Source organism: Choloepus didactylus, chromosome 2, assembly GCF_015220235.1.
Source record: "Choloepus didactylus isolate mChoDid1 chromosome 2, mChoDid1.pri, whole genome shotgun sequence".
NCBI lineage: Eukaryota > Metazoa > Chordata > Mammalia > Pilosa > Megalonychidae > Choloepus > Choloepus didactylus.
Genome location: NC_051308.1, coordinates 243,181,424 through 243,209,060, shown reverse-complemented (window position 1 = coordinate 243,209,060; position 27,637 = coordinate 243,181,424). Strand labels below are relative to the sequence as shown.

Genomic DNA, 27,637 nt, shown 5'->3' with positions numbered 1-27,637 from the left:
TGTGTTGGGCTGTGGGGGGGTTTTCTGACCTCAAGCCCCCCACTTCCCGGGCTCCAGCGCCGCTTCCAGTTCGCTCACCTGCTGCCCCCCTTTCTTCCCGGCAGGACCCTGGAAATCCGTTAACTCAGCAAGGTCTTCCTGAAGAGGCCGACACCACGTGTGCCCGTCTCCCCTAACTGCACAGATGGCCCCCACGTTTATTTTAGCCCCGTTCAGGCAGAGGCTGCCAAACCCCAGCGTGCCGCAGCCAGGCAGCCCCAGGCGCAGACTCCAGGCTTTTATTTTTTTTTAGCTCTTCTGGGAGCAAAATCCGCTTTTTCCTTCTAACATACTCTCAAGACAGTCCAGAGGATATAGCACCCTCTCAGCTTACATGCTGGGCCCAAACAGAAAAATCAAATTCTCCTGGTACTCAATACAGAAGTGGAAAAAAGGCCCAGGAGTTTTGCAGGAATTTCCTAAGTTTTCCCACTTCTGGAGCCCAGATTTCATCAGCCCCCTTTCATTGTTTTTATCATAATTTCTCCTACATATTTAAATAATGTCGAATAAAATGGTCTATCTACACAATAAAATGACACAGCAATTAAATTCATGTTTTCAACAATATTTAATGATACAGAAGTTGACATGTTAAAAGGAAAAAAGCTGGATAGAAAACCACACAGCAGGACACCAATTTTGTAACCACACACACATGCACGGAACACCACCAGACGAGACATCACTGATGGTGATTATCTGTGTGGGGGTGGACTTAAGGATAATTTTCTACATGTGTAAATTGTTTATAAGATTTAAAAAGCAGAAACGCGGGTCTAAGAATCCCCTGGAATGTGTCATCAATGGAAGCCCCAGGGGAGGCCCCGGAGCCTGCTTCCCGGACTGCTTTGAAAACAGGACACTCAGCCCAAGAACAGTTTTAAGGGCACCTGCCTGGTGGCCGTGGAGCCGCCATTTAGCTTCTGGGTCGTTTTACACAACTGTGAGGAATAGAGTTTTGGTCCCTGCCTTCTCCGAGCTCACAATCTAACCAGAGTCCAACACACCAATAGTTTCTGGCAGTTTTCTACATGTTAGAGACTGTGCTAAGCCTTTACGGACAGACAGACTTCATTTAATCCTCACTCGGGAACGCTCAGAGAAACGACTATCCCATCTTTAAATGAAGGAAATGGACTCAGAAGGTTAAACTATCTCCCTCAAAGTTTCACTGCCAGCAAGTGGCAGAGCCAGGATTTGAACTCAGAGTTCAACATTAAAGACTACTTGCTTAGCCACTACTACCACACAAACCTTTAAAGAAAAAAAATCTTTATTAGACAATTAACAGATTGTCCAGTTCACATCATCTAGTCTGATTATTAAATGCTGCCCAAAAGGTAGAAAACCCCCTGAGGGTCTGAGGCTAGGCAAGGGGCCCGTAGAAGGGTCCCAGTGGAAAATGCGGGCCCCTCTGCCCAGCCAGGGGCCTGTTACCCAGCGCCAGCCTCTCCAGAGGGCCAATTCCCAACAGGAACCCTGCAAGTATAGTCCGAGGTACTCGGAAGCCTGTTCAAACACCCTTGTCTCGTCTCAAATGTTTAAATGCCAAGCAGGCGTCACAGAGTACACATCGATTCCCAGCTTCCCAGAGGGCTGAAAGGGTGGGCAGCTGTGAAAAACAAAACTATCTTTGTTTACAAAATAAAATAAACCTAGAAACTGAGAACCTTCTCATTTATCATCACATCTACCTTTCCCATAAATGGAGCTCTAAAAGAATTAAAGAACTTCAAAAACAGATGATTAGGCCACTTATTTCTTTAATTTTCTTGAAATAAATGTTCACTGCTTTGGCAATCACACGCAGAAGCTAATTCTGTAAAGAATAACCCAACGTAGAACTCCTAACCACCTACTTGGAACCACAACAGACTGAAGAAATGAAAAGCCTAATCCTGTCCTTTCTCTGCATGTCCTTAAAGCTTTGACCGTGATAATCAAGAGGACAGATTCAAGGTGTGGGGCGCACTGCTGGTCTGACGGGGAGCACCCCAGAGCCGCCACCAGAGCCACCAGGACCCTGGGATCCCCCGGGGAGGCGCAGTGGCTGAGGAGGGCTGACAGCGCCCTCTAGTGAAAGCGCTTTTCCTTTACTGATGGGGACTGGGGGACAGGACATTCTCATCCTTACATTAGGCTAAAGGCAAACCTGGACTTAATAAAAATAAAAACTGACTTGAATAAAAATGCAAATTATACGGCCTCCATCTGCACTCTTCTGGAAACCTGAAGCTAATCATGTACATTATCATTGTAGATACAAGGAATTGGGGAAGAGGCAAACAGGTAATGGCAGCAGATTGTCTAAGTCTTTGCAAGGCCAAGATAGAAAAACACAGCACAAATCTGGATGTAAATAAGACAACTTAAAATGCCAGACCTCCAGTAATCTCCAAGGTGCCCAAACTATCCACACAGAGGGACAAAGGGGTCCCGGGCTTACCTGCAGGTGCTTTCGTGTGGGTCTAGGGGACGCCGAGGGGCCACACAGAGTACTTAAGACATTGGTAATCCCCAGTTTAAGTGAACAGAAATGATAAAACTCGCACCCCAGTAACTATCCTTCAACATTATCACACTAGGAAGCTTTCTACTAATTCTAACAATATGGTCACAAACCAATTTGAAATGCTGCCTCACTAAATGTCTCAGTCTGTAATGTAGAATTGATAGGACCTGGTCCAATTTTTCTTGTTTATGAAAATCACTTCCAGCTTTAGAGAAGTCCCAACGGCAGGAAAACATGAAGAATGGCTTTCTCCCGTGGGGGAGAATGGCACCATCAGCAGGGTCTTCTGTACCCCGGGAGAAAGCCTGACACAGAAGCGCTGTTCCTGCACAGGAGCTGGGGACCAGCTGCCTGGAAGCAAGGACAGGGCTGTTCTACAGCTGGCCCGCCAGTCCTCCTTCCAGATACTCTCATTTCTAGCTCTCCCCATGGTTGTGCCTTTGGCCTGATGAGAACTTGTTTAGGATAATCCTAGTTTTAAAGAACCCCCCAGAAAGGCTTTTCAGATTTGAGAGCAATTTCTTCAGGATAAAACCACAGGATTTCCTAAAAAATAATATTAAGGGCTCTTGAGGCCAGACTTTCATCTATCAAACCCAGATTGATGTAACAGACCAAATACAATTCCCCCGTCCCACTTGGTCCATGTGAAGAGCAGGTGACTTATGTGGAATCAAACAAGAGAGGAGAATGTCCAGAGGGCTGTCACCATCCGCTGGGACTCCAAGGAGGTGAACCTTGAGGTTGGGGTGGGGGGTCCCGCTCCCTCCACCGGCACATCCTCCAGCAGGGACCACCGCAAGGCTCTGGCCCCATTATCCTTGAGCTCTTGCTTCAGCCTTCCTTCCTCCCTGGTACATTTTTGCAGTGTCAATTTCCCTATTTTTTTCCTGATTTCAAGTACAAGATCCTTGAAGAACTTTTTGAGGAATCAACTGTATTCCTGTTTTAATGGTGTATAGAATTTTTCCTGCTGCTTTATCCTTTCAGAAAATAAAACAGACAGCAAGTACGGTTAACAACATGGAAGACTACAGCGAAATTCTAGATCATGTAGCCTGAAGATGAGAGAGACTTTAAAATATGTACATTAAACATATTCATGAGTTATACAGAAAATACTGTTTGCTGGATAAGTGCAACATTCATTTCCATAAAAACCATCAAGCTGGTTGATGTTAGGTTTGGGAAAAATAAATCAAGCTTTCTGGCAAATGAATTTTGTCCCTTGTTAAAAACATCAGTATCAGTTTATTTTTCGATAGAATTTAGATTTCGGATGTCTTTTCTCTTCATACACTTGCTCAGGCTCTCTTGCTCCAATTTTTTCTCTTGCTCCAGGAAGCGAATAATTATAATCTGTTGTGATGTAAGGTATTGTCCCTTCAACCCCTTTCTGAAACAGAAACACAAAGAAAATGCAAGGAAACGTGCCAAATTCAGCCAAGAAGAGTCTGCAGCACTCCACCTCTGCCCCAGAGGGCAATGTTGAATAGGTCTCAGCGAAGCCCTCTCGTGCTAAGACAATGGCTCCCCACCTCCCTTCAGGTCCAAAAAGCACTTGCGCAGTTGCAACCGTATCTCCTTCCTGTCCAGTTCAATGCCAACCAACATGTGAACAGCCTGAGAGTAAGTGTGGCTCTCATGAGTACGTAAAACAAGCAGGTAAATCAGGAACATCTGTTGCCTCCCCACTCCTCTTGTAGCCCCTGCAGTTTGGCTTTGGGGCCGCAGCAATGCCCCTGGGATGCCCTTGGCCAATATGGCAACCCACTGCCTTCCCAAGGGTGCATCTGAAGACCGTCCTTAGGAAGAGGTAACCCTAGAGAGGCAACCTCTGCTCTCCTCCCCACACAACCTACTCCCGCAATGATGGCATCACCTGGGGTCCTAACCACGCGTGGTAGTGACTCATGGCCTCTGACGACACTCTAGCTTGCCTCATTCAGGCCCCACGACAAAGTTTAAGTTTCCCCAGTGATGACTTGCTCATGTGACTCGGCCCAAGTTCAGGGTCTCCCTTCTACACAGGGATGTCCCTGGGAGGAGCACTCACCTGACCCTTGAAGACACAGTGTGGAATGGAAATGGCCCCGACCAGCAGGCAATTCACATCTCTCAACACTTCTGGAGGCACGGGGGTGAGGATGTGGTAAAGCCTCTTCTCCATGTCAATCCCTCTACAAATTCCTGGAAGATACATTGACAACATGGTCATCCTTTTAAAAGACAGCAAACCTGCCCACCACTAAGGGTGGCAGAGAGGATTTTAAAATAGTTTCAACACCAACTCTGTTTTGCTTTGAAAACAAAGTGTCAGGAGATGCAGTTTTAAAAAATGCAGACTATTTGAACTTTTCCCTTGTTCAGCTGTGAGGAATTAAAATGGCTTACATGCCAAAGGCCTAGATTAATCATTTCTAAGTAAGGCAAGCACTGGGCAGGAGAAAATCAACCCCCGAAGGATACAAAGAGGATGACTTAACTTTTTGCCATAACTGATTCCTTCTTTAGGGTTCTATACAAAATGATGTAAGTTACGTGAAAGTGCTTTTGGAGAGTACAATGTTCTACAAATCTGAAATGTCTACTTAATTATAGAAAGATCTTGCTAATTTTGGGTTACCTAGGTTCAGCACCCTTCCATAAAATACCCATTGTCATTATCGACCGCAAAAGCCAGGGGACAATGTGAGACAGGGCTGGTGGAGGTGGTGGGAGCAAATCCCGTGGGGCCTTGGTCGCCACAGGCCAGATTTTGGATTTCTGTGTAACAGGAAACAGAGGAGGGGAGGTGTCAAGGAGGACCCTGGGGTCTCACGTAAACAGCAGTGAATGAAGGAGCGGGCCTGGGAATTGGAAATAGGGGTGGGGGCCAGGGGGTGCAGCAGGGAGGGGGTTGAGGAACTGATCAGGAGCTCCATTTCGGACAGATCGATTTCTACATGGCAGTTAGATATCCAAATGGAGAGGTCCACTGGCAATACAGATTGAGAACTCAGACATTGTGGCTGTACTGCAGCGTTCCTGCAGGAACAGTTAGCTGGGGTAGGATGGCCTAGAGGAAAAGCGTCAGGGAGAAGACAGCAGCTGTGACCAGGCCCTGCAGAAGCCTATAATTCCGGCTCTCCAGCCCCAAGGCCCACTGTTGAGAAGAGGAAAGAGTTCTCTGGCCACTCCACTGACAAGAGCTGCAGTCTCATTAGGTCAGGACAAATGTTACCTGCTGTTAAGGAAGTAAATCGATCTGATTAAGTTTATAGACATCTTTCACACTCAGACTCACCGAAACCCAAACAATCGCACATGGGAGTCTGGGCGAGTAAGATGGGACCGTGTGCATATCCTCTGACGTCGTCTGAGATCTTGCACAGCCCCACCCAGCTGGCGTTCACAGCGTACATGATATGGGTGGGGGCAACATCTGCGTGGCTGACTCGGAGCGCGACAGCATTGAAAGGGACCTAAAAAATAAATGTGCATCTCCCTCCATTAATTCAACTTTAAAAGACGGTAATTTTTTTAACTTGACTAGCCAGCTACCTAAAGATATGTCTGCCAAACTGTCTCCCACAAAGTTATCTATAAACAAGAACAACGCTAACCAGTGTTTCACTGCTTTAACACAAAGAACCTAAGAAATGCACACCAAGTTCTTGGATACCAGCAACACTTGGTAGAAATCTAAACCAAATGCCTGGAACTTTGTCAAAGGGATGCACAAAATCCATGCTTGGAGCTGTCCTAAATGAGTTAAAGTAGAGGCAGACATCCAAACCAATAACTGCAAATACCCTTTCACTGTGAGGTCTCCTAAAGTGAAAAAAATAAAAATCCATTTTTGAGAAAAACCCTGACTTCTTAATAGAAACTTCTAAGTACAGAAAACTGGATCACATTCTTAGAGCACAAGATAAAATGACCACCTTTAACATAGCATTTTCTGGGTAATTCCAAATTTTCAGAGAAGATATTTTGTAACACATACCATTTAGGTTCAAAAATTAAATGAGACCCTTAGAGGCTCTGAAGTTAAATTACTGGCAGGTAAGTTTCAGTTGAGTTATAGAGCCCCTCCAAGTGAATAAATGACTCCAGAAACACAAAGCCATCAAACAAACTGTCCTGGATTTTCAGAGCAGAGGCCCTGGGCCTGGGGCCTGCCTCAGTATCAGCCCAGGGGACAGCCCCTGCCACCCAGGTGCACCATTTCAGGCTGTGGGACCCTGGGCAGGTGCCGCCACCTGGCAGGGCCGATTTCCTGAGCTGTCAACAGCGTATGATGGCAGCATCTACCTCACAGGGCTGCCATGAAGAGCCAACGGGCCGTCCATGGAAAGTGCCTTGGACAGTGAGGGGCACGGAGTGCGCTCAAGACGCAGAGGCCAGCAGCAGAGGGCTAGGGCAGCCTTTACTATGCCACTCTGGGCAAGCTGACTCAACGTCCCTGTCCTCGTTTTTATCATCTGTAAAATGGGGATAATAACAGGATCACTGTGAGTAAATCAGTCAGCCCACGTGGTTTAGAATGGAGTGCAGCACAGAGCAAGTATCTAAGAAAGGCTACCAGTTGCTATTTTTATTCTCTCATCATCCTGAATCCTAATGTTATGGTGGTTTCCTCTCCAAATAATTCTCAACAGTTGGGATTCCGAGTTGTGAATACTCTGGTGTTTGTCCACACTTTAGTAGGGTTCTCTAGGCACCACCCTGAACATGCACTGGATCCGGACACTCTACGAGGGGCTGGCCCTATCCCACTACCCCATTCTACAGATGAGAACCCGAGCCACATAGCCAGTAAGCAGGAGCACCACAGACAGCAGCTGGACTTCGTGGGTTCAGGTCCCAGTGCCAGCATGAGGATCAGCTAGAATATTCCTAGCCAGCATGCAATGGCCGAGAGGATTCTGGAGCTGGGCTGCCTGGCTTTGAATTCCTGCTCTGCCATTTCAGCTGTCTTACTTGGCATCTCTGCGTCTTAGTTTTCTATCTATACAATGAGGAAAAACTGTATGTAGAACCAGCATCTCAGGCTATTCTGAGAATGTCAGTGAAGTGGTAAGAGCAGTGTCTGGCACATGGGAGATATAAACAACATAAAGACGGTTTCTCCCACAGGAGTTCAGATTACCTGATATGGTGTCAGGCCATGTAAAGGATACACTGATTTTGGATTTGGGGGCTGCAGTTGGCCAAGGTAACCCAACACTGCCAGGTCACGAAGAACTTTGTTATGTAACTCTCTGAAAAGGAAGTCAGAACCAGGTTAAGTAGAGATTTAACCTTACACATTCGCCTCCCACTCACCTCCCGCTTGGTCACTACAGACACTATATTTACAAAGAAAATGGGGCTTTGTTTATCAAGATGTTCACCACCTAAACATCTGCAGACCCTGCTTTGGTATGGCTCTGTTGGGAAAACATTTAGACTTTTTTAAAGTCACAGCTCTCGGCAACCAGAGCCACGAGGCTGCCTTCCAACATTTCAGTTGGGGAAATACTGGTTCAGAAAGCAACTAATTATCCTTTGTAAATATATAGCTGTGATGGAGATGTGAAAAATTTAGATCTTCTTCTGAGGAACTGAGAACAGAAGGCCTTGCTAAACTGAAGAAAACTTGATCCTCTCTTCAAATGACGGTTCTTTGTTTACCTGTTTCGTGGAGTTTTTCTAAATGCAAATTCTGATTCAACACACAATAGCTTGTATCCAGTAAACACAACTGGACTCTCTTTTTCTTCGTCAGTGAATTCCAAGCTTTCTGCTTCTGGAAGCTGGAAGCCTCTATTTCTGACCTTGCGCTTGCTTTTCGTGTACAAGCCGTCAGCGTCATCCACGTAGTCGGGGGTGAGGTTTGGCATGTACCTGCTTCGGGCAGAGCTGAACTGAACAACATGGCTGGGAGACAGCAATCTGATGAGATCAATGAGGAGCAAAAGCCCGTTGTCTGCAAGGAAAGGGATGACACAAGCACAATCAGTGCAATGCAGAACAACTACACATTCCTACAGCAAGTTGTTACGCTTAGTCTAAGACAAAGAAATGATCAATGAGAAGAAAGTTTCAGGACCGGGCTTCAACATCTGACAGTAAACAGCTTGGAGGAGGTAGCCATCCCCTCCTGTCAAATGTGCACACGGTGGCTTACCTGTCACCCATCCCATCGTGTTGATGATCAGAGGAGATTCTCTCTTATAAGAACTGAACACATATTTTATTGTATCAATATAATTTTCATAGTTTTCTTTACAAGCAGGTTTCCCATAATACACCATTTTCTGTGGTGTTCTCTGGTGGGTGAAAGGTGGTCCTTAAGAAGATAAAGTTAAAAGAGTTAGCAAACCTTATCTTTTTAAGAGTTGGGGAGAGTTTCAGCCATCATCACTGAAAAAGATCCTTAGGAAATCTGAGACCATGCTACCAATAGGAATAGCTGTAATTCCATTTTCTGAGATATAAGCTTTCAGCTTAATACAGAGACATGTTCACTTTTACATACATGGTTAATCACTTTCACATATGGGGTTAACCAATCCTGTCCCAATATGGCCATTTGTACAACATGGACTGGGCGCCTAACACACACTGGGCACTGCCCCAGAGACTTGGGGTGAATCTGGTGAGCAACACAAATGTCTCACCCTTGCAGGGCTTGCGTGCAAATGAAAGGATAAGCAGTAACAGTGGTCGCCGTTGGAATATAGCACTGTCCACCTTCTAGGGTGCTTTACATGTATTCCCTAATCTCCATTAAAACCCTACTAGATGGGTAGTGTTATTATCCCATTTCCACAGATGAGGAAAGTGAGAAAGAGATTCATTAACTTGACTAAGGTCATGCAGCTAGTAAACACCAGCCAGAGACAAGCTCAGTCAGCCAGGATCCAGAATTCCTACTCCTAACCAGGACACTAGTCTGCCAGTGCATAAACGTCTCAAAATATAGGAAGCAAATGCTGACAGGTTTGAAGGGAGAGACAGACGATTTTCTATTAATAGTAGAAGACTTCAATATACCACTTTCAATAATGGACAGAACATCTTGACAGAAGATTGAAAAGGAAACAGAAGACCTGAACGGTTCTCTAAACCAGCTGGACCTAGCAGACACATACAGAGCACTTCACCCCAGCAGCAGAGCACACATTCTCCAGTGCACACGGGTCTTCAGGAAAGACCAAAGTTAGGTCACAGAACAAGTCTCAATAAATCCAAAAGTACTGAAATCATACAAAGTATCTTTTCCAACCACAATGGAATGAAGCTAGAAATCAAAGGAAAAACTGGAAAATTCATAAATATGTGGAAATTGAACAACATACTCTTAAATGATCAATGGATTAAGAAAGAAATAACAAGGGAAATTAGGAAACACCCTGAGGAAAATGAAAATGAAAATACAACATAACAAAACTTACGGGATGCAGCAAAGGCACTGCTGAGAGGGAAATCCAGAGCTCTCAATGCTTACGTTAAAAAAGATCTCAGAATCAGAGACTCAACCTCACAACTGGAGGATCTACAAAAAGAACAAAGTAAACCCAAAGCAAGCAGAGGGAAGGAAATAACAAAGATTACAGCAGAGATAAATGAAACAGAGCATAAAAAAATTCAATCAACAAAACTGAAAGTTGTTTCTTTGAAAAAGAGAAATAAAACTGCCAAACCCTTTAGCAAGACTGACAATGAAAAAAAGAGGATGCAAATGACTAAATAACTAAAGTAAGAAACTAAAGGGGAGAGATTCCTACTGAGAACAGGATTCTAAGAGGATACCAGGAACAACTGCACACCCACAAATTAGATAACCTAGATGAAACGGACAAATTCCTAGAAACGTACAGCTACCTACACTGACTCAGGAAGAAAGAGAAGATCACAACAGACTAGTAACAAGTAGAGACTGACTCAGTCATCAAAAACCTCCCAACAAAGCAAAGCCCAGGACCAGATGGATTCAATGGAGAATTTTACTAAACATTCCAAGGAAAATTAACATTAATCCTGTTCAAACTCTTCCAAAAAATTCAAGAGGAGGGAACACTTCCTAACTCATTCTATGAGGCAACATCATCCTAATACAGATAAAGATACTGCAAAAAAAGAAAATTACAGAACAATATCTTTTATAAATATAGATGCAAAAATACTCAACAAAATAGTAACAAATCCAATCCAACAGCACCTTAAAAGATTATTAAACCATGATCAAATGGGATTAATCCTAGGAATGCAAGGATGGTTCAATATAAGAAAAATCAGTTAATGTAATACACTACATTAATAGAGAGAAGAAAGGAAAGGAAGGAACAAACAAAAGAAAGGAAAGGAAGGAATAAAAGAAAGAGAGGAAAGAAAGAAACCCACACTTGATCATCTCAATTACAAACAAAAGGCATTTGACAAAATCCAGCACCCCTTCTTGATAAAAACACTTAGAAAACTAGGAATCAAAGGAAACTTCCTCAACACGACAAAGGGCATGCATCAAAAACCCACAGCTCCTCTCTCTCTAAGCCAACTCTGCAGGTGAACTTACTGCCCTCTCCTACGTGGGACATGACTTCCAGGGGTGGAAATCTCCCTGGGAATGTGGGACATGACTCCTGGGGATGAGCCTGGACCTGGAATTGTGAAATTGAGAAAACCTTCTTGACCAAAAGGGGGAAGAGAAACAAAACAAAATAAAGTTTCAGTGGCTGAGAGACTTCAAATGGAATCAAGAGGTCATCCTGGAGGTTATTCTTACACGTTATATACATATCCCTTTTTAGTTTTTAGTGTATTGGAATAGCTAGAAGAAAATATCTGAAACTTGAACTGCAACCCAGTAGCCTTGAATCTTGAAGATGACTGTATAACTACGTAGCTTACAACGTGTGACCATGTGATTACAAAAATCTTGTGGCTCATTCTCCCTTTATCAAGTATACTGGACAGCTGAGTAGAAAAATGGGGACAAAAGGTAAATGAATAATAGGGGGGATGGGATGTTTTGGGTGTTCTTTTTTACTGTTTTTTTTTTCCTTTTTTTTTTTTTTTTGGAGTAATGAAAATGTTCAAAAACTGTGGTGGTGAATGCACAACTCAATGATGGTACTGTGAACAACTGATTATATACTTTGGATGACTGCATGGTATGTGAATATATCTCAATAAAATTGAATTAAGAAAAAAAAAAACCCACAGCTAACAGTGGTGAAAGAATAAAAGCTTCCCTCTAAGATCCAGAATAACTGTTATACACCACTGTTACACAAAATTGTACTGAAAGTTCTAGCTACAGCAACCAGGCAAGAAAAGAAAAAGAAAAAATAGTATCTGAAATAGACAGGAAGAAGACTTTTCCTATTTGTAGACTACATAATCCTATGCAGAGAAAATCCTGAAAAACCCACTACAAAGCTACTAGAGCTAATAAATGACTTCAGCTACGTGGCAGGGTACAAGACCAACAAGCAAAAATCAGTAGAGTGTCTATATACCAGTAATGAGTAATATGGAGAAGAAATGAAGGAAAAGATTCCATTTACAATATCAACTGAAAGAATCAAACATCTAGGAATAAGCTTAACCAAGCATGTAAAGGATTTATACATGGAAAATTACAAAACATTGCTAAAAGAAACCAAAGAAGACCTAAATGAATGGAAGAAGAGCCTGTATTCATTCATGGATTAGAAGACTAAGTATCGTTAAGATGCCAAATCTACCCAAAGTGAAAAACAGATTCAACGCAGCCCCATTCAAAACCCCAACAGCCTCTTTGCAGAAATGGAAAAGTCAAACATTGTATTTATATGGAAGGGGAAGGGACCCCTGAATAGCAAAACCGTCTTGAAAAAGAAAGACAAAGTTGGAAAATTCAGAGTTCCTGGTTTTAAAACTTATTACAAAGTTATGGTAATTATGGTCTGCCACGAGGAAAGACACACAGACTGATGCAATCAAATGGAGAGTTCAGAAATAAATCCTTACATCTATGGCCAACTGATTTCAGACAAGGCTGCCAAGGCCATTCAATGTGGAAAGAATAGTCTCTTCTACAATAAGTGCTGGGAAAACTGGATATCCACATGCCAAAGAATGAGGTGGACCCCTACCTCAACCACAAATAAAAATTAACTCAGAATGGATGAAAGACCTAACAGTAAGAACCAGGACTATAAAACTCCTAGAAGAAAATGTAGGGAAGCATCTTCAGGACCTTGCATTAGGCAATAGTTTCTGAGACTTTACATGAAAAATCATGAGCAACAACAAAAAAATAGATCAATAGGATTTTATAGAAATTAAAAACTTTTGTGCATCAAAGGTCTTCATCATAAAAGTGGAGAGACAAACTACAGAATGGAGACAAATAATTGGAAACCACAATATCTGAGAAGGGTTTAATATCCAGAATAAATAAAGAAATCCCACTACTCAACATCAGAAAGACAAACAACACAATTAAGAAATGGGGAAGGCTTGAGTGGACATTTTTCCAAAGAAGATAGACAAATGAACCCAAAGCACATAAAGAGTTTCTCAATACCTTTAGCCATTAAGGAAATGCAAGTCAAAACCACAGTGAGATGCCATTTCACATCCACTAGAAGGCTACCATTAGAAAAAAAGAAAATAAACGTTGGGGAGGATGTGGAGCAATAGGAAGACTTGTGCATTATTGGCGGGACTGTAAATAGTGCAGCCACTGCAGAAAACAGTTTCGTGGTTCCTCAGAAAGTTAACTATAGAATTACCATATGACCCGGAAATCTAGGTATATACCCAAAAAACTGAAAGCAGGGCCCCAAGCAGGCATTTGCCTACCAACATTCATAGCAACATTACTCACAAGAGCAAAAGTTGGGAGCAACCCAAGTGTCCAAAACTAATCAATGATTAAACAAAATGTGGTAGGCATACAATTGAATATTTTCAGCCATAAAAATGAAGTTGTGATACATGCAACCACATGGATCAACCTTGAATATATCATGTTTAGTGAAATAAACCAGACGTAAAGGACAAATACTGTATGATTCCACAGATATGAAATAATTAGAATAAGCAAGTTCAGGGACCAGGGTGGGGGTAAAAAAGGGCGAGTCAATGTTTAGTTGGTAGAGTTTCTGTTTGGTGCAATGAAAAGTTTTGATAATGGATGGTGGTGATGGTAGCACAACATTATGAATGTAATTAATAGCACTGAATTATATATTTGAATGTGGTTAACAGGGGAAATTTTAGGGTGTATATTTGTTATCAGAATAAACATCTTTTAAAAAAAATCAAAGCCGTAAGTCTATACTTCACAAACAGTGAACCTTAATGTAAACTATGGACTATAGTTAACAGTATAATTATAATAATTCTTTCATCAATTGTAAAAAACTTATCACACTAATGCAAAATGTTCATAATAGGGAAAACTGCATGTGTGAGGGAGTATGGGAACTCTGCATTTTCTGCATGATTTTTCCTTAAAGCTACAACTTCTCAAATAAAAAACCAAAAAATAAATAATGATAGTAACAATTTACACCCCACTGAATACAACAGAGATCTGTGGGTGCATGTTGATATTTGTATAAGTGAATAGGGGGATAGGGAAAGCTCTACCTTAAGCTAGCAACCCCAGCGGTAGCAATAAATCTTCTGGATATTTCCGCAGTAGATGCAAGGGTACCTCAGAAGCATATCAATTACCCTATCGTTTATCATACAAAGCAAACAAACAAAACCCCCCCGGAAATAACCCAACTGTTCATCAACAGGGGCTAGTTAAGTAACGGAGCAACCATCCAATGGAACTGTATGCCACCTTTAATAATAAGGCCCCTTTGTACATGCTATTATGGAAGAAAAACCTTCCAGTACGGTAAGTGACAATAAACGAGTGAAGAAGTGTGTATGGATAATTTTCTAAAGGACACACGTGTATATGCGCAGTTATGTACAAATGTTCCTGAAGGAATTAAGAGGTAACAATGATTCCATTAGGAAAGACTAAGAACGGGAGGACCCACTTTCCATTTTATACCTTTTTGTGCTTTTTAACTTATTTTTATCATGCACAAGTATTACTGTGATTTTAAAATAAGCTTTAAAATTTGTATTACAAAAATAAATTCAATAGTTTTGAGCATCAATATGGTGTATAACCAAAATGGATTGAAACACAAATATATTTAAACCCATGTTCCTAATGAGTCTGAAAACAAGAGAAAATGCATTGAATGGAAGGTTCTCCTTAAAGAGGTACTCCAGGTAACAAAAGAAAAAAAGGAGCATTAGAATCAAAATGTTGTGATCCCTAATGCATCTAGGCTTCACTCAGAATTGGCTACTAACATCACGAGAACAAGCAGACATCGTGTGCTCTGAGGAAAGATTCTTCCAACCCAAGAAATCTTTCTAAAAACAAATGAAAACCCCAAATCAGATCAAGACTCCAGACCAGCAATGAAGAGAAATGTAATGCAATGTAAGAAATACAATGCCAGCCACAGGTAGAATTCTGAACTTTTTAGTAGTCACCTATTAAAAAAGTAAAAAGAAAGTGAAATTAACTTTAATAATATAATGTACTTCACTCAGTACATCCAAAATATTTTTATTTCAACAAATAATTACCATAAACAAATTCATACTAAGTTTTCCAAATCCAGTGTGAATTTGCACTTGCGACACATCTTAAGTGATACACACATGTGGTCAGTGCAGCATCGCTGAAGACGACTGCAATTTACATACAAGAAGGAGACAGAAGCACACGTGAACCACCACCACCACAGGGATGCAATCCGCGAAATCCAGACCGTGGGAAACTCAACAGGACAAATAACCCAGTCTCTTCCGTGAATAAACACTGAGGGAGAAAGGGGACTGAAGGGGAACTTACAGTGTGGAAGAGACAAGAGACAGATGAAGGCACCCTAGGAAGCTTTCTCCTATCCTCAATCAAACACACACACTCAGAAGTAAAACGTTTAAAAACAACAATAATGTTTAGGGTGACAAGACTCGAGGAAGGAATATTACAAAAAAACGATGAGCTGCACAGGCTGGGCCAGAGCGCACTATGAACACAGGCAGGGATGCCAGAGAAACAGAGAAATAATCACACACCCTCACCCTCATCCCGTGCAATGCCCAGAACAGCTGCCCAGTGCTCAGACACAAGGACTCGGCCCCTAAAATTCCTTACCCCCCAAAACTATCTACACCAGAACAAAACAAAAACTCTCCAGACTTGCAAGGATTCAGAGTATGCCACCCAAGTACTCTCTCTGAAATTATTTCCGGATATTCTGTAGCAAAATGAAAAACAATCAGAATAAACAATTTAAGAAAGGGAGAAAAAAAAACATGTAGAAAAAAAGTGACGAGCAACAGAGATTTTTTTCTTAGTCCAAAGCATTAGTAGGAAATGGATCCTAAAACCGAAGGGAAAAAGTCGTAACAGGATAAAAGGCACCATATCTTATTCACAAAATGAAATATTACATGACAGTGAAACGAATGAGACATGAGCAATACACAGTTAACATGGATATGTCCCAAGCCAAATGCTGAGAGAAATGCAGGCTGAAAAGGGGTATACAATATGCATTTTTAAAGTTTTAAAAAATAGAAAAACATTACAAATTTTCTAATGTTACATACATATATATCTAAAGAACAAATACCTGGAAGTTACAAACGTCTGGTATAATCTGGGAGAAGGGAGAAGATTTTGATGGTGGTGGTACGGACCCAGGGAACTTGAAACATCTGTCATAGTGTGATGGTTAAGCTCAGCATAGGTGTTTAATATATTATTTATCTATCTTTGGCAACCCGTGGCCTGAGCAAAACAGGCCTGCAGATCTTTGGTGCACAGCAGTCTGCATGACCTAGGCAGCTAGATGTTTAACCTATTGTCTTTCTAAGCCAATAAAGAGAAAAAGGGTACATTGACCTTAAGATGTAACTTTATGCAAGCAGGCAGGGAGTGAGAGGCTCTTAGTCTCACAAAAAGAGCAAAATGTAATTTGTTCAAGTGTTATTCTAGTCCTTCCTGCACCACCTCCCAGGTCAAAGTAACCTGTTCCTGCATCTATGTTCCCACCACCCTTAGGAAGGCCTGTGTCTTAAACCCTTATAAAAGGCTTTCCGCCCTTTTTGCATCGCTCAGTCCTCTTCCCCGTGAACACGATGCCTGCCTGGCCTGAGAGAGCCATCACGATCTCTCCACGACTTCTCACCCTGTAATAAGCCCTGAATAAAAGTTCATGTATCAGAAAATGCTTGTTGTCTTCTTTGGCCTCTGGACTGGCATGGCCCTCTTGGGCTGCGACACTATCCTTTTATGTAGTTTTGAGCTATTTCACAGACAAAATGAACCACAAATAAATAAAATTTCAAATAACTTCAATAAAACCTGGAATATGTGGGTAAGGAGAAGAGCTGGAACATCAGGCAAGGTCAACAAATACCCCTTCTATGTTGGTGGCAAGGATATAAAAAAAAATACATACATATATAGGAGAAGACTAACCACCCAGAATTAATAACCGCTAACACTGTCTTATATGCTTCAGACATTTCAAAATTTACATAAATTTGTTAAATTTAAGGATAAATACCAACAGACTAAAGAACACATAAACCTCAGAAAACAGTGAAGGAAAAAATAAGGACAACGAACACTCAACTAAGGACACAAGAAAGCTTTAAAACATAAATATGATGGTAGAAATATTTCCATATTTACCAGAGATCACAATAGATGTACACAGATTAAATTCTCATGAAAAGACAACTGCACAGGTATTGTATAAAAAGGAAAGAGCAAAATCCAACTATTTGTTTTTTTCAAGAAACCACCTAAGCGGAAATGTCACAGAAAAGTTTAAAGTACAGGATAGGACTTCTAGGTTAGAAAGCTCCGGGATTCAATCCTTCCCCAAACAAGTACTGAACGGCAGAACTCTCTGAATCACCTATTTTGGAACACTGGTATCTATTGGAAAACTGCAGCATCTGAGGAAGAGCAGGAGGAAGAGGCTGGCAAACTGCATAAGTACTGGCGAGTTCCACTCTCCTGGAGCGCCTACCACCCCCCATCTCTGAACTGCAGAGCAAGCAGGGGTCGGGACTGCAGCCTGGGCTCCTGGTACGGTTTGCTGGTACCAGTGTGGGCTTTAAAGACTTAGTGCACAAACATCTGTGGGGTGTGGTCTGACTGCTGATCACGGCTACTAATCAGCTTCTTCAGATGGCTGGGGGGGGCGGCTCTGTGGACAGCCATGGATCCAACCCCTCTCAGGGAGAAGTCGTACAGAGGCACTATCTACTTTTTTTCTCTTGTCACTTTCTGTTCCCCATTTGGGAACAAAAATATTTTGAAAGAGTAACAAGTTGATGGCTCCAACCATCATCAACAACAAAAACCTAACAATCCAAGAGGAGTGGGAGAACCAGATTTCCAGAGTTATAACAACATGATATTCAGAATGTCCAGTTCTCAAAAAAAATTACAAACTACATGAAGAAACAAGAAGGAATGGACCATTCACAGGAAGAAAAAAAATTTGCCAGAAACTATCCCTGAAGAAGCTCATACATTGGAACTATTATTAATCAAAGACTTTAAATCAACTGTCTTAAAAATGTTCAATGAGCTAAAGGAATGCAGATACAAAGAACTAAAGGAGACTAGGAAAACACTGTCTGATCAAAATAAAGAGAAGGTAATTACAAAAAGGAACCAAACAGAAATTTGGAGCTGCAAAGTATAGGAATTGAAACGAAAATCTCGGATTCAACAGCAGATTTGAACAGGCAGCAGAAGGGATCAGTGCACTTGAAGACAAGATAATTAAAATTACCCAGTGTGAGGAGCAGAAAGAAAAAATAATGAAGAAAAATGAACAGTCCCTGAGGGACCTGTGGGGCACCATCAAGCAAACCAACACACACATCACTGGAGTCCCAAAAGGACAAGAGAGAAAGAAAAAGACAGGAAAAGTATGTTAAGAAATAATGGCCCCAAACATCCCCAATCAGAGGAAAGACAAGTCTATACCTATCCAGGATGCTCAACAAACTCCAAGCAGGATAGACTCGGATCCACACCAAGATACAACGAAGTGAAATTGTCAAAATCCAAAGACAAGGAGAAGATTCTGAAAGCTGTAAGACAGAAGCAAATGGTCATGCAGAAGGATAATGCTGAGTGAAATAAGCCAGACACAAAAAGAGAGATATTGTATGTTACCACTAATGTGAACTCTGTGAAAAATGTAAAATAAATACTTTATATTATAGAATGTAGAGGGCCTAGAGACAGACAGCAACTAGTGAAGGGGGAACAAAAATCTAATAAGAACAGACAAGCTATTGAGGGTAATCTCAATGTTATGGCAATGCTCAGGAATGATTATGGTTTGCACATTTTCTTGGGTATGGTAGGAACATGTCAAAAATGTAGCTATTTTAGGTTGTTTTTCTTATTTCTTTGTTTTGTTAGGGTTTGTTAATTTTCTTGGGGTATGGCAGGGACATGTTGGAAGCAATACAGTTATTTTAGATTATTTGTTTTTCTTACTCCTTTGTTTTGTTTGAATTTTTTGATACAGTAAAAAAAAGCTATTGCATTAAAAAAATTAGCTTCAATGTAGTTATTTTAGGTTATTTGGTTTTTCTTACGCCTTTGATTATCATTTGTTAATTTTCTTGGGGTTTCGTAGGAACATGTTGGAAGCAATGTAGTTATTTTTGTTTATTTGTTTTTCTTACTCCTTTGTTTTGTTAGGGTTTGTTAATTTTCTTGGGGGTATGGTAGGGACACACTGGAAGCAATTTTAGATGTTTGTTTGTCTTATTCCTTTGTTTTAATTGTTTTTTTTTAATTTTTTGATACAGTAAAAGAGCTATTGCATTTTAAAAGTTAGCTTGAATGTAGTTATTTTAGATTATTTGTTTTCTTATTCCTTTGGTTATGGTTTGTTAATTTTCTTGGGGTATGGTAGGGACATGTTGGAAGCAAAGTAGTTATTTTAGGTAATTTTTCTTAATCCTTTGTTTTTTTTTTTGAAATGTGGGTTTTTCTGTTGTTTTTCTAATTTTTCTATAAATAAAGTTAAAAAAACAAAACATTTTTAAACAGAAAAGTGTTTGAGAGGATACGGAAAAACAAGAACTCTCGTACATTGTTGGTGGAATGCAAAAACGGTGCAGCCACTGTGGAACAGTCTGGCGGTTCCTCAGAAAGTTAAATACAGAATTACCGTATGACCTGGCAATTTCACTCCCAGGTATAAATCCAAAAGAACTGAAAGCAGGGATTCTGACCGAGTTTTTGTACACCAATTTGCAGCATTATTCACAATAGCCAAAAGGTGGAAGCAATGCAAGTATCCATCAAAAGACAAATGGATAAACAAAATGTGGCATATTCATTCAATGGAGTATTATTCAACTATAAAAAGAAGCAAAATGCTGGTATATGCTACAACGTGGATGAATCCTGAAGACATCGTGTTGAGTGAAGTAAGCCAGACACAAAAGGACAAATACTGTATAACTTCTCTTATATGCAGTACTTAGTATAAGCAAATCCTTAAAGAAAGAAAGCAGAATAATGGTTTCTAGGTGTGGGAGGAAAAGGGCATGGGGAGTTATTGCTAAATGAGAAAGAGTTTTGGTTTGGGATAATGAAAATAGTCTGGAAATAAATAGTGGTGAAAGGCTATTTGTCAATGTACGTCAAAGAATTGTCCACTTAAAATGGTTACATGCTTTTCATGTTATATATATTTGACCACAATAAAAAATAAATTACTCAAAACATTCTTATGGCAATGCAAAGGACATAAAATAGCCAAAACAACCTGGAAAAAGAAAAACAAAGTTAGAGGACTAATAAAGACAGCGTGGTACTGGCATCAAGACAGATTAAAGATCAATGGAGCTGAAGAGACTTCAGAAATAGATTCATACAGAGACAGAAAATGAAATGTGGGATTTCAGACCAGAAAAAGAATATTTGTGAGATAACTGGTGAAATTCAAATAGTCTGTAGATTAGTTAATAGTACTGTATCAACATTAACTTCTTGCTTTAGATAACTGTACTAGGGTTATATAAAATGTTAATTCTAGGGAAAAGTGTGTTTCTAATTCAAGTAAAATAAAATGGATACTAGTCTGTTTACTGAAATGTAACCCGAGAAAAGGAACATAATTTGTTTTCAGGGACTAGGGGAGCAGTAATAGGTCAATAATGAATTTAGTAGGGGGGAAGTTTGCTTTTTCATTTTATGCTTTTATATTCTTTGAGTTTTTCATTATCATTACTTCTGAATTTTACAAAACCAAGACTTTTAAAAAATACATACCCAGAATTGGTTCTGTAACATTAAGTAGAGAAATGCAACCAGGAGGAGTAAATTCTGTCTGCCCCAGGTCACATTCCATATAGTCAACACAGGAAACACTGAAAATTAAAAAAAAAAAAAAAAAAAAAAAAAAAAAAAAAATTAAAAGACAGAAAATCTTCAACTAGCTTTACTGTGTAGAAAGAAGAAGTCAGATTTTAAGATTTTTAAACAACCCACAGGCAGAATGCATCCTATGCAGCCTTCCAGGTAGAATGTACCAAAGATGGCCATCAACTTTTTTCTTCTCAGACTACTAATCATAAATATAAAGAGAAAAAGTGCTGTGGCATGGTAAAAAGTGCCCATTCATAATCTGAATACAACTTGGTCTTTCCTAAAGTTACATCTTTAAAACACAACAAAATTGATCTCTGCTTCTGAATATACAGATTTGGAAATATCATCTGGATAAATATGGTTGCTGAGACCAAGTGTCTTCATCTGCTAGCTCACCTAACAGCAAGGCAAGGTAGATACACCCTAAGAGCATCACCACACACTCTAAAACACATTAAAATAAGGGATGGCATCACTCAGCTGAGCAGACGGGTACAGCGGTTGTATATACTCTCTAGAAGTCAACATCCACACCTCTCAAATTTTTTAAATAAAAAATTCTACTGCCAAAATCCAGCAGTATTATCAAAGGAAGAAATAAAAGAATTGTTACCTATTTAACAACTGGTTGATCAGATATCTATTAAAGGTTGACTTCCCAATGTCCTGAGCCCCACACACCAGAATGACAGGGCAGCCATCTACTTCTTCTGGAGGTGAAACAAACATTGACATGTAGAATTAGTCATCTTCTCTAGGACTCTAATGAGCAGTAATCCACTGAAGCTTTTGTGGAAAAAAATGCTTAAATTTACCAGTATGTATTACTTACCACAAGAAACACTGACTAACTCTTCCACTGCGGAAATGACACTCTCAGTCAAACGAAGGCCATTTTTCCTTCTGCTTCTCTGAATGCCGACAGACCTCAAGGTTAAATAGTCAGCAGTAATTTTGGGGACTGGATTCTGAAATTAACAATTTAAACTTTAAGGAAAGGTGAAAAAAAAGCAGACATTTCTCTTCAGTTCTAAATTAAAATGCCCCACAGAGTTGTGGGGTACAAAAGACAAATCTGATCCCTCCCTTTATCTCACGCACCCAAATCCAACCCATCAGCGGGTCCTGTCGGCGCTACTCCTCCTGAATTCATCCATGTGCCTGTTTTCACAGCTTAAACTCACTTCCAGGCTACCATCACTCCCGCAAGAGACTCCAAAGAAAAAGAAAAGAAAATGGTTTGCCATAAGAAAAATTAATGACTTAATTAAATAGAAAGACCACAACTGTAGACCAGATTGATGACCTGGAATAAAGCCAAGGCAATTTCCAAAAATATAAAGCAAAAAGACCAAGACAGAGCACATGCAAATAGTGAAAGGGTGTGGCAGAGAGATCCATGCAGTTAAGAACTTTCTCACAGAAACACCAGAAAACCAGGAAGAATGCAACCCAAGAGATGGAAAAACACATCCCTGAGCTCACACAGATGAGGTTCGGCTTGAATAAGCCTACTATGTTGAGAAGGATGAAGAAAGGACCACCTGGAGCCACTGCTCATGCAATTCGCCAACACTGAGGATAAAAGTGTCATGAAAGGAACAAGAATCAGCCTGACGTGTGACCTCACATCAGCATGCCTGGATTCTAGAACACAGTGGAGCCAGGCTTTAAAAGTTTTGAGGATAAATTCTTCTGAACCTATGATTCTACACTCTGCTTAACTATCAATCACTGAGGGCAAAATAAAACCACTTTATAAAATGAAGTAATCTGAAGTTTACTATCCACCTCATATGAAAAAATTACTCCAGCATGTATGAACACATGGGAGGACAGGGTAAAAGGAGGCTAAGCATAAAGAATACAAACAACAGTGATGGCTGAATGTGTCACAGAAAAAAAAAAATAAAGCCGAAAATAAATGAAAAAAGAAGTCGGTTTGATGTGGGGCATTTGGAACATTCACTTTCAAGTGGCAAAGTTATGGTAACACGGGAATCCACCTCCTCCTCTATGGCCCTTATCACACTAGTGGATTCTGCAGGAAATGAAATTACATCCTTATAACAATCGTAACAATCCACTCACTGCCCTGCTCTCACTTTCTATCTTCTCTCACTGCAAACACTGCACACCTGCCTACTTCCCCCTCACACTCTGGGGACCTGGGTTCTACTTCGTGGTTAAAGGAAACAAGAGGAGAACTTCTACTTGCCTCCAGCCCTATCCTGGGTCTTTTCTCTGGCTACTATGAAGTGCCTGTGCGCCTAAGGCCAACCCCTCCACGTGGACAGAACCCATCACTGACATGTTCCAGCTCTTCTGGCCTCTCTCTACTGCTTCACTGGTGTCCCCTCTCCTCTGGGTCACTCCCACCTGTGTTCCAACATGCTGTGTTTTTTTCATTCATCTTTAAAAAAAAAAACACCTCTCATGATTAATCATGTTTCCCCCTCCAATTACTGCTTCATTTCTTTCCTCCCTTCACAGCTGAACTCTACAAAGACAAAAATCTTCCTGATAAACCCTTGAGTTCCTCTCTTCCTAGCTCTTGGCCCCATTCCAGTCAGGCTTCCTCCACTCCCCCAGCAAACCATGAACCCTTCCTTGTCCAAATCATGGTTCTATATCCAACGATCCTTTCTCAGTCTGCGTTTTACCAACAGCAACATCTGACACAGCTGCTCACTTCCATCTCTTTTGAAGGCTCTTGCCTGGCCTCCAGGATGTCACTCAACTGGGTTTCTGCTAATGCCAACGGCCACTCCTCCTCAGTTGCCTTTACTACTCCCTCATCTTTGCCTAGACCTATTCTTGGAGTGCTCCAGAGCTCAGACCTTGAACTTTCTTGTTTCTACTTACATCAGCTTCCTTGGTTAATGTCCCATGTCACAGCCACTGTTACTCGAATAAGGACTCCCAAATTTCAATCTCTAACCTCTTCCCTCAACTCCAGACTCACATATTCAACTGACCACTTGATAACTCCAATTGGATGTCTACTGAACATCTCCAAGTCAGCATATCCAAACGGGCTCCGCTGGCAGCCCCCCACCCTCAGTAAATGGCAACCCTATGCTCCCAGCGGCTCAGGCCAAGAGGCCTGGGGTTACTCCCTGATTCTTCCCCACACCGCACAGCCTGTCTGTCTGCCAATCCTGCAGGCTCTCTGCACTTAGAACATATCGAGAACTGGAACACCTCTAACTACTCCCTTGGCTGAGGCCACCATCAGCTCTTGCTTTGATTTTAGAAACGGTTTTTTACACTTTCTCCCTGTTCTGGCCTTTGCCTCTACCTTCAGTGTTCTCAACGCAGCAACCAAAGTAATCCCATTCAAACCTAAGGCAGCTTCTGTCATGCCCGTGCCCCAAATCCCCCAGTGGCTTCACACCCACCCGGAGTAAAAGCCTTGAGTCTTGCATGACCTGAGTCCCTCGACTGCCTCCAGCCCTGTCGGCCTCCCCTAGCCTGCCTTGGCACTGGTGATTTCTGCTGCCTGAATGCCCCCCTCTCCTCCTCCTCAGAACGCCACTCCCTGCTGTTTTTCTCCACAGCACTCAGATCTTTAATATACAACCTATCAACCTATGCCTTGCTTGTTGCCTCTCTCCTACTATAAGCTCCAGGAAACAAGGATTTGTGTCTGTCACTGATGTATACCCAGCACCAAGAAAACAGCAGGCACTCTACTGAAAGAGAGAATTATAAATACGGTATATTGGCCTCCAACTTTTAGACTCAACTTACTCGCTCATGGAAGACAATTACAAGGATAGAACTTGACTTTGGTAAATCAATAAGATGGCCAGCAAAAACTTGGAGGCGAGGAAAGAGAGATGGAAGAAAGTGTTAACACATTTAGGTTCCGTATTCATAGCTCAGGAAAAATTTATACTGTCTCAAGTTCCTAAACCAAGTAAGAGAGGTTTAATTAAGCATGCTATTTGAGTTCATAAAGATAATCATTAACAAACACCAAAATAAATAAACAAACTACAATATGAAAAGGTAGCTTTTGCTGGGAAATGAAACTGAGGAGGGGGGAGGGAAATATTTTTCATTCTACACCTTTTTATGCTGTATGTTTTTTAACTGTGTACAGACCTTATGTTCTACACGACCAACAAACTCATCTTTCAAGAAAGTGTCTTACAAACGTCATTTGATGCACTGTTTTGGTGCAAGTAAATTAGCAAAACTATGAATGAAAACTGGTTCTACCTCTTGTAAGAAAATGGGAGATAAACCTGGATGACTGAGTATGAAGTTTGTAGTTGAGGTTTTCAGACGTTCTAGCAACACAATGGAACACAGAGGAGAAAAATACTTCATCAACTGACATCTTTCACCTGTGAACAGAAAGATAAACCACCTTAGGAAGCTGACTCCACTCAATTCCTTGCCCTTTAGTACTGCCACCTCCTCGGCTACATTGCAAACATTTTGAGAGCACGAATTATGTTTGAAAGCCTTTGTTAAGGAGGCTACACTGCACAAAAGGAACACATCTGGATAGAGAAGCGATCCAGGTTTACCGCAAACTAGCTGCTGGCCTTAGGCAATTTTTCTCATCTGTAAAATGGTGAAAACAGTATAGTATTTTCCCTCTCAGGACCATTGGGTTTAAACAGACAATATGAAGGGCTTAGTGCAATACCTAGATCACAGTAAGCATCTAAAAATTATTAGCCTCTTAGTAAATTACCCAGTTCTTTTCATTACCCCGGTTAAGATGAGCTTTGAGCAAAGTTCGGGCTTCCCTTTTCACCTCCTTCTTGCTTTTCTCAGGCATCGAGTAATGAACTGAGTTGATACCCAGGAGACAATGGGTATAGGCAGAGAAGACTTCACAGGCAGGCTGGCCAGGGCTGAGGGTGAAACCAAACACCTGCACCTGGCCATACAGGCAAGTCACACGACAGAGCCCGCCAAAAACTAGAGACTAGCAGGGAAAGGAAAGAAACAGAAAGAAATAACATGACAGGTTCTGTTAGCAACAACTGAAAATTTCAAAAATCTTAACTCACTATTCACATATTAAAAGGTGGCTGGTTGCTAAGTAAAAGATTACATTGTACTAGGTTATCATCAGGTACTTAATATTTTTTTTTATCATGAGTTTTTTTTTCTTTAACTCATTTTATTGAGATATAGTCACATACCACGCAGTCATACAAAACAAATCGTACATTCGAGTGTTCACAGTACCATAACACAGTTGTGCATTCATCACCAAAATCAATCCCTGACACCTTCATTACCACACACACAAAAATAACAATAATAATAATTAAAGTGAAAAAGAGCAATTAAAGTAAAAAAGAACAGTGGGTGCCTTTGTTGTCTGTGTTTTTCCTACCCCCATTTTTCTACTCATCCATCCATAAACTAGACAAAGGGTACTTAATACTTTCAACCTAAGATCATACCCCACAGCAGCTGCAAAGAGCGCCACATAAAAACAAGGGGGTTCCGCGAACCTGGCCCTTCCGTCCTCATGGCTCGGACAGACACCAACACCCTCTCCTTACAAAGGCCCACTGAATGGCAAAACTCGCCCCTTTCACTTCTGCTTAACACGGAGACATGGCATACTAGCGTCCTGGTGAAAAACAGGGGCACTACAATCAGGCTGCTTGGGCCTGAATTCTGGCTGTGCCTCTTACCGTATAACCTCTGGCGAGTTACCTAACCCATATCTCTGTGCAGTTCTAACACCTAAGAAGAATAATAATAATGGTTATCACTCCACAGAGAGCTCGGAGTATTAAATGCATCGACACATCTAGTGCACTTAGAGCCTGGCACCCAGTAAAAGCGACCTGTTATTATTACGACTAGAATCCTTTTCAGCCCTGAAGGCCTACATTCCCCAGAGCAAGGGTCCTTGTTAAGCCGCAGTTCAGCATTGCCGCCGCGGGGAATGGACTGGACTTGCAGCTGGAGAATACGCAGAGGAGTGACCGCGGTCTTCTCCCGGACTGCAACCCCGCCGGGGACTCCATCTCCAACCCTCTAGCGACTCACCTGCTGGAACGGCAGCAGCACCACTGCGCGGCCCGGGCCCGCCAGCACCGGCGGCGGGATGGTGCGAGACGAGGGGAACTCCGAGGCCGGGACTGGGTCGGGGGTCGCAGGTGGAGCTGGGCGGGGGGTCGCGGCCGAGGCTGGGCAGGGGGCGGCGGTCTTGGGCCGCCGGGCCGCCGCCGCCGCCACGGCGCGGGGCATTGGGCAGCCGGCCTCCCTCCAGTCCACGCCTGCCACCTGGGCCTGCAGCAGCAGCCGCCGCCGCAGGCGCCGCAGCTGCCGCCGGCTGCACCATCGCAGGGTCCCGACCCGGCGGCGGGGCCGGCGGCTGAGAACTAGCTGGGGCCGGACCTTCCGGGCCCGCAGCCACACGGAGCGGCGGGGAAACCGCTTCACCAGGTGCGGCGCGTCCTCCATGCCGGATGCCGGCACCTCCCGCGCCAAGCTCTCGCGAGATCTCGCGGCTCCGCCCCGGGACCATCGAGTCGGAGAGAGGAGCGCCCTCCCGGCGGCTTTCGCCATCTGCCGGCGGCCTCCGGCGGGCCCGGAAGACAACCTGGAGGCCCCGCCTATCC

General features: G+C 42.0%; 1 protein-coding gene across 1 annotated transcript; it reads right to left on the bottom strand.

Moving 5' to 3' along the window:
- Positions 1-586: 586 nt before the first annotated feature.
- Positions 587-27,485, bottom strand: NOL9 (nucleolar protein 9). The gene is made up of 12 exons (XM_037828640.1): positions 27,063-27,485; positions 25,758-25,977; positions 25,257-25,384; positions 21,862-21,997; positions 21,643-21,739; positions 20,931-21,028; positions 8,709-8,870; positions 8,213-8,507; positions 7,689-7,800; positions 5,841-6,018; positions 4,611-4,744; positions 587-3,950 (listed from the first exon to the last, which is right to left on the bottom strand). The coding sequence occupies exons 1-12, from the start codon at positions 27,477-27,479 to the stop codon at positions 3,801-3,803; spliced, it is 2,127 nt and encodes a 708-aa protein (XP_037684568.1). The 5' UTR covers positions 27,480-27,485; the 3' UTR covers positions 587-3,800.
- Between the last annotated feature and the right edge of the window lie 152 nt (positions 27,486-27,637).